General features: G+C 42.5%; 1 protein-coding gene across 1 annotated transcript in view; it reads right to left on the bottom strand.

The window, feature by feature from the left end:
• COL22A1 (collagen type XXII alpha 1 chain) overlaps positions 1-14,340 on the bottom strand; it is a 303,439-nt gene that overhangs the window by 27,756 nt on the left and 261,343 nt on the right. The window contains exons 49-52 of the mRNA XM_010364508.2: positions 12,278-12,331; positions 7,848-7,901; positions 5,389-5,442; positions 1,151-1,204 (exon numbers count right to left, since the gene is read on the bottom strand). Of these exons, the coding sequence (XP_010362810.2) occupies positions 1,151-1,204; positions 5,389-5,442; positions 7,848-7,901; positions 12,278-12,331 (216 nt within the window). The remainder of the gene's footprint in view (positions 1-1,150; positions 1,205-5,388; positions 5,443-7,847; positions 7,902-12,277; positions 12,332-14,340) is intronic.

Raw genomic sequence — 14,340 nt, 5'->3', positions numbered from 1 at the left:
TACTCTATGTCAGCCAGACGAGCTTGGTCTTCTTTTCCCTGCCTGGCTTTCTAACCTCAGTTCTTTCATTACGACTCCCAGTTGAGAGATGGGTCTTGCCCCCAATACAGGTTCCATGGGTTTCCTGGCTGAAAGGGAGCCCCTGTCACTCCAAAAAGCCAGGAATCACCTTTAATAAATTGATCACTAGCTCAGTGTTGCAATCCCCATAAGAGGTAATATTCCTCATTCTCGGGTGTTTACTGGTGCAATCATGTGAAAAACAAGGGGACTTAGGAAAACAGAAAATTTATTTTTGTATTTTATTTCCTTCTTATTGAATACTAGTCAGAAGGCTGATTTTTAAAAAGAAAAACATTAAGAAAACAGAGCTAGGACTTTGATCTGCTAGATATAAAATCCAGATAATTTTAGGACAATCATTTAAAATCATATTTTTTTCTAAAAGCAATTTAAGAAATTGTGAAAACAATTTTGAAATTATGAAGAGATGAAACACTTAGCAATAAAACCCAATAACCCTAAAATACATAGAGTTCATTTTTGTAGGTAAATAGTATCTGTGTCTGTTTATATGTATAATAGCTACACAGCTAGATATAAATGTACATATATAGATGCTAGAATTCATACATGGAAAAAAGGACTAGAAAAAATACACTGAATATTAAAAATTTTACTTCTCTGTTGTAAAATTAGAAGTAAATTAATTTTCTTCTCTATACCATTTTTTTGTGTTCTTTTTCTCATTATTACCATCATCATTACTATTAATATCACTAGGCAATGAGAATGGGTTACTTTTACAATTGGGAAAAAACCTTAGCTATGGAAAGTGTTCAAAACTAAAATTAAGATTCATTTCTAGGTTCTATTATCTAGAGAAAACCCATTGAAATCATAACAAATTGCATAAGAACAAAGAAAACTTTTAGCAACAACAAGGTAATGGCTGCAATTGTGAAAATGAATTTTACAGCTATGCAGTGTGACAAAGCTGAGTTGACTGCACAGAAGCACACCCGTCTGGAGGAGAAGGACTTCTAGGACCCCATGGTCGGGCAGTCTGGGCTAGCCCTGCCCACAGCGGTGAAAGCCATGTGACTGATGGGCTTGGTTCTACTGTTCCCAACACACACTGCACACTTACAGGTGGGCCTCGGGCACCCTCTGGTCCTGGTAGACCCGGCTCTCCTGCTTTGCCCTGAGAGTAGGAAGAAAAGAAGAGTTTGAGGACAACATTGTAAGATCTTCCTATTCCTGGCTCTCTGTGTTTTCTACCATTCTATTCCCACAAGCCAGTCTCTGTCCACCCTGTCAGCCCTTTCCCCTGGCATCTTGGTCCATCTTAATCTACACAAATCTCCACCATGTATTCAGGCCTATCATATTCCTGGTTTTCCTGGGACGGTGCTGGTTACACAGGTTTCATCTCCAAATTAATGATGCCTAGTACCCCCTCTTTCACTATCAGAAGCATCTTGGTGTGGATGAGAGATTATATGGCCATCTTAGTTTTATAGATGACTTTATGCCCACTTACAAAAAACATGTCAAGGCCGCTATTAACACTTGCACTTTACCGATGGCAACTCTGAGGTTCAAAGAAGTTATATTTTTATGAAGGTATTAAATAGCAAAGACAGGCTGAATTCCAGCTGAGTGCCACACCCAAGCAGATGCTGTTTCCAGGTCAGCCGCAGTACATACTGGCAGGGCGACCTGTGATGTACACAGCCTTTTACTCACCCCATCATCTTAAAAGAGCTTGTCAGAACACTTTTGCTTAAAATTCTTTACTGCCCACAGCTTGGCATTGCCCTGCACAGAACCAAACCAGGAACAGAAGACAACTAGAAGCTTGGCAACTTAGGTCCACATAAATTGAAGATGGGGTCAGGGGGAGAATGAGGGGAGGAGGGGCAGAGGAAAGTAGATGAAAGGCTAAGTTTGATGGATGGGCAGAAGGGTCAGCATGCTGGGCCTGGAGGACATGCCTGTTCCCAGACATTCTGTCCACCTCATGTTTACAAGTTATAAACCTTGGAAATTATATGCAGCCCATTATTAGGGAGCAGGGAGAGAAAGGAACATCCTTGGATTTAGAAAAAAAAAAAAAAAAAAAAACTATAGAAAGAAGGGTGGGGCCTAAAGCCCTGACTTCCAGGTTTGTCTGTTTCTTAGTTTAGCTGCGTGATCTTGAAGTGTCATTTCCTTTCTCTGGATCTCTGAATCTGTAAATTTGGGACAGTCTTCCCTTGTAGGTCTTTGTGATGTAGGGTGTACATAGCCTGGCTCCTGCCTCAGAGTCAACTGTGATGGCCATCACTGGCCCAAGGCACCAGCAGAAAAACGGAAGAATCAGCAGCTACTGAAGCTTTTCACTATGATGTCACTGATGCCCGACTCTTGTTAACCCTCAGGCAAAACACTGAGGCGCATAGAGGTTCAGTCATCTGCTCAAGATCACACAGCTGGGGTTCTAATCCAGGCATTTTGGCTCCAGAGTCTGCACTTCATCCTACCCTATAATTAATGCTCAAATATCTCTTAATAAAAATTAAACAACAGGCAACACAAAAGGCTGTCTATATATCCATGTGTATCCATCCATCCATTCATCCATCCATCCATCCATTCAACCATCCATCCATCCATCCAACCAACCATCCATCCATCCATCCATCCATCCATCCATCCATCCATCCTATGTTCTATTTATCCAGTTGGTCTGTCTATTCATTTGTGCTCCTCCCATATACAAACTCTGAATGGGCAAGTCAACTTGAAGAGGGGCCACCGAGTACCTGTAGCAGATGCTGCCATTTTCCAACCACATCCCCTGGGGCCCACCCAGGAAGGTGCCTGCCCCCTTGTGGAGCAGTTCCTGCACAGGTTGAAGGGCAGACATAGAATGAAGATGTTCCCTGACCCTAGGTGATGCTTGACTTTGAGGTGTGGAAGGCCCAAGTGCAGGGAAGTCAATGCCTCCAGGAGCAGTCAGAGGATCCCCAGTGAGGCTGGGCCCCAGTCTGGAGTCACCAGTTGCCAGCCTCCCTTTCCTTCTTTCCCAGTTCCATTCCCTTCGTCCCTCCATCACTGGTTCATGGGATCACCTCCTAAATACTCTACCTGCATCAAAATAGGCATTGAATAGATAGACTGAATGAAGACCAGCGTCCTCAGTTATTCTGAACTGTAAACAACAGCCTCTCAGCATAATACATGTTCGGCAGAAAGGTCAATGCACTGCTCTGCAGCAGCAAACTCCGGGGTCAGCCTCCAGGAGTGTGAGTCCTGGATGCTTTGTTTACCAGCTCTATGCCCTTGATCAAGCTATCATCCTCTTCATGCCTTAGTTTCTTCATCTGGGAGAAATAATGGTACCCACAGCCCATAAGGTTCTTGTGGGGACTACAGTGGAAAAATGTAAAGAAGTGCTCAGTGCCCCACCCTAGGCACACACACAGTTGCTGTCAGCCATGGCGTGATATGTGTGCTTCTCTCTACCCTTTCCACATTTTTGCCCAGGCTGAATGCCATTTGCCCACCATGGGCAGCTCTGCTGGGTGTCAGTCCACAGCAGCTCATCGAGACTTTTCAATTTGCTCAGCTGCTAAAAGCTCTTTCTTTTGCTGTCAGCAGTGAATTTTGGTTTCAGCATCTGGCAAACAGTGTAAAATGATAAAGAAGGTGCTTCCAGCAAGTTGCGTAAGATTCAGAATGAGTCATAATAGTTTACGACCAAACAAATTAAATGGAACATAAACCTCCCTGTAGAAACTTTTATGTAGTTCCACTTAGTGGTTCTAAAGGCTCTGCAGTTCTAGCCTCACCAGGAGCCACAACTAGGGCAGTTGGGAAAAGTAGCTTACTAAAATAATTGATAGTTAGATAAGCCTGATGCATTTAACACATTTTCTACACTATATGATTAACCAGCAACTCTGACAAATTGGTATATTATTCTTATTCTATTTCAAAAGAAACTGAAGTTCAGAGATGCTTTCTGACTCACCCAGATCACAAAACCTAGTAAGGAGTGGGGCCAAAATCCAAAGCCAGCTTTTATTGCTATTGTTATTATTGTTGTTGTAATTTTGGCATAAAATATTTTTATTTAATCACTATATTTTAAATTTAATTTTATTAATAAGTAATGCATACTCATGGCTCCAAAAAATTAAGAAGATAACAGTAAAATAAAATACCATGGAATAGAAAGTTGTCTTCCTACTGCTATGTCCCCTTGTTTGACAATCATCCTCCCATGGATAGGAACTACTTTTATGAGTGTTTTATGCAGTCTTCCAGAGTTCTTTTAGATAAACACTGGGGAAAAAAATAGGCCCACAACTATTTTTATACAAAATAGGACAGACTATACACATTGTTTTACTCTTTGCTTTTCTACTTCACAACCTATGTAGGAGCAGTTCTGCATCAGTATGTAGAGAACATCCTCATTCGTTCTGACAGCTCTTGATATTCTATGGTGTGGACAGCTCATCATTTAACTAGTCTCATACTGGTGGGCATTTGGAGAACCCAGGTCTCTAAACCACTGATGCCGTCCTTCATCTTCCCCTTGGTGTAGTGTCTGTGAAAGGGCTTTGGGAAGACATAAGAGCTGCTAGGAACCAATGAATCATCGTCATGATGAATCTCTGATCCATAGGCAAGAAGGACTGACCAAGCTCCGTGAGCACAGCTTTGAAGTCACAGATCCGGGTCTTTGGAAATCCCTGCACATTCCCAACTAACAGCTACTGGGGCCAGCCACAGAGACACTCTCACTAGCACTTGCTCCATCTCCCTGTGTGTCCCTGGACAGTGACATTAAAGAAAACCAAAACCAAAACCAAAATGAGAAAAATCTATGCCAGAGTTACAAGTATGTGCATCTGTGTGTGTGTGTGTGTGTGTATGTGTGTGTGTGTGTGTGTGTGTAATCCCACAGTGTCTGGAGCTAGCAGGTCCAACTCAGATGTTACCGAAGTATCCTGGTCTCTCCAGATGTCAGATTTCTCCTCCAGGCCATGCTTATCTATTTCATGTCCCTCTATCATATCAGTAGGATTGAGGCTACAGGGGGTAGTAAAGCAAAATGTGGAACAGGGACAGGAGCCCTGAACTCAGGTTCAGAATCTGTCACCAGCCCATCAGGTGACTTTGGGGTCATTTCACCTCCCCAAGGCCCAGGTTTCTTCTGCTTTAAAATGGGGACAGCAGTTTACCACGCAGGGTTGTCAGAGTATGTAAATGAAATAATGCATAGAAAATGCCTATCTTCGAACCTGGTTCAAAGTAGCTCCCCACACAAAGCAGTTGTTATTGACATGTAATGGATTTGGCATGTGATATAATAGGAAGTTGAGAGTCCTTTACCGGCTCTCCAGGGGGACCTGGCTTTCCATCTCTGCCTTCTTTGCCTTCTTCTCCCTGCAAGAGAAACTCAAATTGGTTATCAGGTCAAAGAAGATTCAAGGGGATGGAAAGACAAAGGCAGTTTCAGCATGTCTTTCTGCCCAGCTTCCAGCAGCTGCATTCACAGTTGGCAGCTAAGGCAGCGTCTCAACAGACAGAATTGTTCTGATTTCCTGGTTTCTTTCTCAACACCAAGATTCTGGCTGTGGATCTCTGACTTGCAGTATCTGGCACATAGTGGGAAAGCAACACATTTTGCAACAGCATTATTACGATTGCTATTGACCTAAAGAAACCTCTCCTGAGCATTTCCATGAACTCAAGTGTAGAACATGAGAGCCTGGTGTCTGGGCCTCGTGGGTGAGCACAGCGATGGGTGACGGGGGAATGTGGATGCCGACGATGATAATGAGGACGTTCAATAACACGCAGGAAGGTACTCAGCATGGTTTACCACTGTGAGCACAGGAGGAGCTCGGTGAACGATAGCAAGGAGCACCTTTGGGTCACAGAAAGGCTATACCATTGTTCATTTCTTTCCTTGAAGTGGAAACAGAGTGATAAAGAAACAGAACAAAGCTGGGGCTGTTCACAAGGTGCCAGGGAAGTAATAGGACCCAGTCTTTGGCTTACGCCTAAGGACAACGGTGAGCAGAGGGAAGTAACATGATCAGATTTCCATTGGAGGGAAAGAAAGGATGGGGGAGGGAGGAAGAAGGGTGGGAGAGAGAAATTGATATTATTAAGAAAATAGCATAATCATAGGTAAGTTGTATCTCTCTTCTCCAGTACTCTAGAACTTTGATAAGGGGTTAACACAAAATCCAAATTGGAGTTTCCTCTCCTTAGCTTTACCATTGCTAAAATTAAGTCAATATATATTTCCTAGCTGCTATGGCATCCTAGTCTCCAGAGTTGCAGTTCATACCAACATCCCAGCATGTCACTTCAGATCTGTGTGCCCTGGACAGGTTACTCAACCTCCAGGTTTCAGAGTTACAGACAGGACTGTCAGTGATGCCCCGGAAATGTCTTCTTGATCAATGGCAGTATGTATCAGATACTGTAGGAGAAAGAGCTCTAAGAAGCGATTCATTCATACACACGTTCCTTTCGTCAATATTTGCTGTGTGCTCACTATGTGTGGGGACTCAAGGCTAAACAAAAGCAGATGTAGTTCCAGCTCACGCAGAACCTACAGCACAGAATATGACCCCGTGATTAATTACCAGGCATGCTTCAATGTTACGTCCTCAGATCTAACAAACAGAGGTGTTTGTTGAATGAGTGATTCAACTAGACCAACGAATAATGGGAGAACTAATCAATCCATTACACCAATAGAAATGCGATCACCAGATGAGATAAGCACTCAGAAGAAAAGGAAGAGAGAACCTCTCCTAGCCTGGCAGGGAGCAGGGAAGGAAGTGATAGCTGAGACCAGATGGGGAAGATCAAAGGCATCTACTAGTGAAAGAAGGGAAGAGGCACCTGGTAGCCTGGGAAGGGGTGTAGAGTGTGGCAGGAGAGAATCCCGCGCATTCCGGGAACCAAAAAAAAAATTCCAGTGTGGCTGGAACAAAAGAAGGCACAGTGGAGAGTGGGGTTGGGGGGACTGTAGACAGTAAGTGCTACAGCAGCAGGCAGAGGCCAAAGAGTCACAAAAGAATTTACTCTCAGTGCAGAAGGCAGTGTGTGGCCTTTGTGGAGGAATTTATTACAAATGCCTTGAACAGCTCGACTCTAATGAGAAGGATACTAAATTGAAAAGTTCAGGACAACATCTTTGGAAAGCAATTTTGCAGTATGTATCAAGAACCTTAGATGTTTCTCTACAATGGCAAGCCAATCACATTTTGGAGGATCATCATAAAGAAATTTTTAAAATGCTACACATACAAAATTGTCCATTGTAGTTGCTTTTTAAAATAATTGTGAAGTTTATGAGGCAACTGAGAAATGATCATATATATTATGGTACATCCATTGTATATATCATATGTAAAGTTCATGAACATTTAACACTAGTCTGGGAAATGGAAAATGTTTACATTATCACAAATAATTATCACAGTTTTATATATATGTGTGTGTGTTTTGTTTTAACATTATAAACATATATATGTACACATACATATATATGTAGAGACAGAGAGAAGAATTACTATTTAAATAAGAAACAACTAATATATGCCTAAAAGAAGCACAAGATTAAGACTGATTCTACCTAAATTTTAGTTGGCTTTGACTGATAAACAAGTTAGTGATTATTTTATTTCTAGTTTTCTACAACATTCAAAATTCCACTAGTGGCCAGGCCTTGTTTTGACAGCAGAATATATTTTTGTTTCCTTGTTTTATAAAAAGAAACTAGGTTTTGTTTGTTTGTTTGTTTGTTTGTTTTTATAAAAGCCACTTACTGGGATTCCAGGTAATCCAGATGGGCCTTGGGGGCCAGGAGGGCCTTCTTTTCCCTAAAAGATCCAAGACATAAAAACACCATGAAAACCTTTGCTGGCTTTTTTGGAAGTAAATGACTGACTTCACACGGAACTGCATTCATGGGTTTGGGGAGTGAGCGGTAAGAAACAAGGGGTGCTTCTGTACCAGCCTCATGGCTTTCTGAGCTGTGTTTCCCCCAAGGCAGTCAGGTTCCCTGGGACTGAGCATAGTCACCCCTCTTGGTACACACACTAGGATTCATTCTGGCCGTTTTATTAATACACAGGCTTAGGGAAAACTGAATATTGGAATGCCCGTGGGAAGAAGCTATTGGGGTTTTAGTATCCACAAGACCTGAGTCCAGATCCAACTCTGTATTTGTCCCCAAACTTCCTGAAGTTCACATTCTCTACCCATATAGCATATACCTCAGGACCTTGAGGTGTTGTGCGTACAGGACTGTACACAAGTGGGGAGAAGACTGGGGGCATGCATAGCGGATAGTTTATTATTTTCATCATTTTTTCCAGAGGCTCTTACATCTTTTACCAATAATTGCTTTACTGTCTCTTTCCTTGTATTTGAAAAACTGTTTTACCAAATTTCATTAATTAATATTTTATTTCCCATTTTATTCATCAAAGACTTACATAAGTATCAATCAGCGCTTATAAATCAGCATTATCTAATCAGTGCCCTAATTCCTATCATGGTGAGTATTATCATATCACCCTGTGTCTTTACCATGAGTATTTAGAGCTGACAACTTTATAACCTCCTACTAGTGTTTACTGGGAGATAAGACACGGATGCCAGGTTTTACATTCTAATTCACATGCCAACAAAATGAGGTATTCTTAAGGTTTAGGCCAATGCGTAATAACAACCAGGAAAAAATACAATATTCACCCCTCCCCACATCACAACACCTACAAACACATAAGAAAATTAAGTGGATATTTTTGGTCAACCTGAGACAAAGCTAGAGCTATTATTAGAGATTTTTAATTATTGATAATGGAGCTTCCTGGGTTCCTTCCTGGATACTTATTTTTCAAATTCCCTAGTATGGAAACACCAGTGATCTAGGACTGGAGTCAGCAAACTCCAGCCCATTATCAGATTTGTTAAATGAAGTTTTATCAGAACACAGTCACACCCACTGGTTTGTATGTTGTCTATGACTGATTTTGCATTAAGTGTTTGCTAATTAGTTCTTTATGGAAAAAGTTTGCCAAGTACTATGTTAGACCATCCTCTTTAAACTCAGGTGAAGAAGGCATGGTCCTATAATAAGAATGTGGCAGATCCAGGAAAGAACTCCACCTCTGACTCCCTGTTCAGTCTTCTCGCCATCACTAGACTTTTACTAATTTAGAAACCAATTCCATTGGCAAAGAAGCTGAAAATTAAAGCATGGTAGACTCTTAACCAACCTCCACTTGACCAGCCCCCATTATAAACCAGCTTCCCCATCCTCTCCAAACACCCATGCCTGGTCACAACACTGCAGTACACCCTTGCCTGCAGTACACCCTTGCTTGACTGTTCCTACCGGATGAGTTGAAGGCTTGCAAGGGGTCAGTGTGCTTGTTCCTAAGCCTGTTTGCATCAGTTATTTGCTATGAAAGTCATACAATTTAATTGTTGATTAAACAATCCAGTAAAATTTAGGTGGAGAAAAGAATACACTTTTTATGGAAGTTAAGGCAGGGTTTTGAAGACACTGGCCAAAAGTGAGTCATTCACCGCTCACCATCTAAATCGATATAGGTATAAGATAAGACACCTACAAAAGATTAGGAAAAAAATTCTAACAATCTAGAACTCCACATTCATATTGTTACACATATGTTGTTATATTCTCAAACCACTTTTCAAAAAAGTAACAAAAAGTGGTCAGTGGATATTCTTTTTACATGACTGATGACAAGGGACTGCATTCACTACCAAAAATCAAAGCAAAGGCCTTTATTTTGTGTCAAAAAGTCTGCCAAACAGTTTGTCTTTTAATTCAAAATATAACAGAACTAAGGTTTGTATGTATCTTTTTATTATAATTTTGCCCCCATTTAACTTTTAAAAATTACTTCTATTGTCTGGGCACCATGGCTCCTGCCTGTAATCCTAGCACTTTGGGAGGCCAAGTCAGGAGGATCACTTGAGGTCAGGAGTTTAAGATCAGCCTGGCCCACATGGTGAAACCCCGTCTCTACTAAAAATACAAAAAATAGTCGGAAATCACTTGAACCAAGGAGACAGAGGTTGCAGTGAGCCGAGATCGTGCCACTGCACTCCAGCCTGGGGAACAAGAGTGAGACTCTGTCTAAAAGAAAAAGAAAAAAATTACTTCTATTTTGAAACTACCAATGCTCACTGGGCAAAGAAAACTTACACTAGGCCGGGCGCGGTGGCTCAAGCCTGTAATCCCAGCACTTTGGGAGGCCGAGACGGGCGGATCACAAGGTCAGGAGATCGAGACCATCCTGGCTAACACAGTGAAACCCCGTCTCTACTAAAAATACAAAAAACTAGCCGGGCGAGGTGGCGGGCGCCTGTAGTCCCAGCTACTCGGGAGGCTGAGGCAGGAGAATGGCGTGAACCTGGGAGGCGGAGCTTGCAGTGAGCTGAGATCTGGCCACTGCACTCCAGCCCGGGTGACAGAGCAAGACTCCGTCTCAAAAAAAAAAAAAAAAAAAAAAAAAAAAAAAAAAAAAAAAAAAAAACTTACACTATATTCTGGTTTGATGGTTATGGTAAAGTTTCAGCACCACGGACAGCTTCAGGAGCTGCCATAGCTTGAGGAGTGGTTCCATGACAGAATCAAAATCTTATTTAGTACAGTTTCATTCCTAAGAATGTCATAGTTTTATATCAGAGATCCACATCTCTTTTTTTTTTTGAGACGGAGTCTCACTCTGTTGCCCAGGCTGGAGTGCCGTGGCGCAATCTCGGCTTACTGCAACTTCTGCCTCCTGGGTTCAAGCAATTCCTCTGCCTCACCATCCTGAGTAGCTGGGACTACAGGCATGGGTTACCACACCCAGCTAATTTTTTGTATTTTTAGTAGAGACAGGGTTTCATTGTGTTAGCCAGGATGGTCTCAATCTCCTGACCTCATGATCTGTCCACCTCGGTCTCCCAAAGAGCTGTGATTGCAGGTGTGAGCCACTGTGCCCAGCCCAGTATATTTTATATTTTATTCACCCTGGGACTTCCAGACAGGTGGCTTCAAGAGGATTGACCAGATAAGCATCCTAAACAGAACCAGGTGGCTGTGATTTTTCAGACTCAGCATCCTTCTGGCTGCCTGGACCACCCACACTGTGGAATAGCAGAAGGAGCACTGAACTGAGAAATCTCAAATTGACTTAACTCCCAGCTTGGACACTAATTTCCTGCATGACTCTGACCAAGTGACATAACCCCATGGGACTCTGACCTCCTCCTTTGACATGGAGGAAGTCTTATTAAGTAATAATGTCCTTTGCACATGCCCTTCACACAGAACTCTAGAGATACCAGGGTAGGGATGGCCTGCTTGCTAGCTGGCCTTGGAATATGATGGTGAGATTCCTGTGGCCTAGGAATTGTGCCTGGCTCTGACTTCCCTCACTGTGGGACCCCAAACTGGACATTTCACTTCTCCAATTCCCACTTTCCTTATTTATAAAATGGTGATAATGATTCGTGGCCTTTCTAACTTACAGGGCTAAAGTGGGAGGAGCTGTCAGATGAGGTAAGGAATATTTATGTACCGTATATTCATTTACATGCCATGCATGTGTTGGCTAATAACATAATACCTACTAAACCGTGGTTCACCCTTTATGGCATTGAAACCAAGAGTGGTTCTGGCAACTTCATGAACTGAAATCTGGATTTTGAGATAAAAGCCTTGGGTTCAAATGCCAACTCCACTAGTTATGGTTTGGGGTCCTTGACTAGTGACTTCTTTTTAATTCCACTCTCCTCTTTTGAACAGTTGGGATAACAATAGCAGCCTCTTGCCTGATATTCCCCTGGTGCACACCATAGTCCTAAGTGAGTTAGTGCTGAGCTTTTCCATTTCCCCGCACGTGCTCAAAATAGAAACCACACTGACAAGAAGTTGAGATATGGGGCCTAAATCTAGGACCTATTTGCATTGATGGTTGTAAACTGAATTCTGGAATCACAGATTTTCATATCATTTCAACCAAACCTTTACTTTAGTAGCAAAGTAACCAGGGGTCCAACAGAAAGCAAACCCTCCTGCAGTTTCACTGCAAGACTTGTAGTGAAAAGAACCTCAAAAATATGTGAGCCACAGGAGTAACACAGGACCAGAGCAGGATTGGTAGACACTTGGGGTTCCAGAAAGGCTCAAGATAAACTAAAAACAGATCCCATTCCTTGAGGAACTTACAGGTGACCCTTGGATTCCTGGTGGTCCAGCAGCTCCTGCAATTCCATCTGCCCCCTAAAAAAGACAAGGCAGAAAGCTAGTTTATTGTGTATCTGGACAGAGGTCATTAGCACCCTCTGCTTTAAATGCAAAGCAATTGATACAGTTGGTTATTTGTCCCCTTCAAATCTCACATTGAAATGTGGTTCCCAATATTGTAGGTGGGTCCTGGTGGGAGGTGATTGAATCATGGGGACAGATCTCTCACGAATGCTTTAGCACAATCCCCTTGGTGATAAGTGAGCTCCCACTCAGTTCATGCAAGATCTGGTTGTTTAAAAGTCTAGGACCTCCCCACCCTCACTCTCTTGCTCCTGCTCTTGCCATGTGACACACCTGGCCTTCCTCTATGATGGGAAGTTCCCTGTGGTCTCATCAGAAGTCAACCAGATACTGATACCATGTTTGTACAATCTACAGAACTGAGCCAATAAATCTCTTTTCTTTATAAATGATTCAACCTCAGGTATTTCCTTGTAGCAATGTAAAAACAGCCTAATATAGCAACGTGCAGATCTTACATTCTGTGCCCCTTCCTAGCTTCCTGAACCATAAATATTTCAAACATGCTTCTGTCTCTTCATCAGGCTGAGTTATTCTCTGGGAATACAAGATGTTGGGAGAACAGCATCCACATTTTAGGAAGGGCCAATGCATTAGCCAGGCAGTCACCCCTTTGAAAACAGTTAATGAACTCACTTCAGGATGGGCATTTTCAGCTAGTATCCAGTAACATTTCAGGACAAAAAGCAATACATGGACAACTAGATTTATCTTCCAGGACATTAGGAAGGCAATTGCTGTGTCAACTCAAGGGTGAAGAGATGCACAGATGGATGAATGGAAGAAGACTTCTGTGCAGCTGAGCAAGCAGCTCAAAGTGAGCTCCAGGCACACTTTTGCTGGGGGCTCTTGCATATGCTGTTTCTTCCCCCTATATGCTAGTCTCCCACATATGCACAGGCCTCATACCCTCCCATCCTGCAGGTCTTAGCTTAGATATCAGCTTCTCAGTGAAAGGTTTTCTGTCTACCAGACCCCAAATTGAAAGACTTACCTTCATCATCCCTGCCCTTTTCTGTCTACCTTCCTCCATAGCACCTGCAAACATCTGACATGCTAGTGTTTATTTATTTCTTATTTATTTATTGTCTATCTCCTTCCACACACCTCCTACTTCATGAGGTCAAGAACTTCCATTTTATTTCCTTCCTCATTGGAACTAAAACAGTACCTGGGATATAGTAAATATTCAATATTCTTGAATAAATGAATGAATTAGAAGTCGAACTAACTGGGTTATAAAGGCAGCAGTTCTTTAGACAAATTCACACATATGCCTCTTACTAGCTTTGGTTGAGTCATGTAACATCTCTAAGCTTTAGTTTCCTTAACAGTGAAAGTCTGGAAATTGCACATGCCGTTAGGAAGGGGAGGAGTAATGAGGCAATGCTTACAAGGTGCTAGGCTTAGAAGAGAGGGTATCGGTCAGAGTGTAGCCTCTTACAGTCAGAGTTCCTGAGCTGATATCCCATTTCTCCACTGAACAGCTGTATAAGCTTAAGAAAGTTACCTGACCCCTCTGTGCTTCAGTTCCTTTGTAAAATGAAGGAAAAGAATGCGCCTGTTTTATGTGGGTTGCTGAGAAAATGGAATTCATGACACATAAGGAGTTAGCACCAGAGAAATGCTAAGGGCTGTCCAATAGGGAACTTCCATAAATATAAGTGCTTATTGTCCGCCCCAAGACAAGTATTCCTGCAGATATTAACTCAATATAAAAGCATAAACAAGGCCGGGCGCGGTGGCTCAAGCCTGTAATCCCAGCACTTTGGGAGGCCGAGATGGGCGGATCACGAGGTCAGGAGATCGAGACCATCCTGGCTAACACTGTGAAACCCCGTCTCTACTAAAAAAAAATACAAAAAACTAGCCGGGCGAGGTGGCGGGCGCCTGTAGTCCCAGCTACTCCGGAGGCTGAGGCAGGAGAATGGCGTAAACCCGGGAGGCGGAGCTTGCAGTGA

This window comes from Rhinopithecus roxellana, chromosome 9, assembly GCF_007565055.1.
Source record: "Rhinopithecus roxellana isolate Shanxi Qingling chromosome 9, ASM756505v1, whole genome shotgun sequence".
Classification (NCBI taxonomy): Eukaryota; Metazoa; Chordata; class Mammalia; order Primates; family Cercopithecidae; genus Rhinopithecus; species Rhinopithecus roxellana.
Note: the sequence above shows the minus strand (reverse complement) of the source record. Positions and strands in the feature narration are given on the sequence as shown.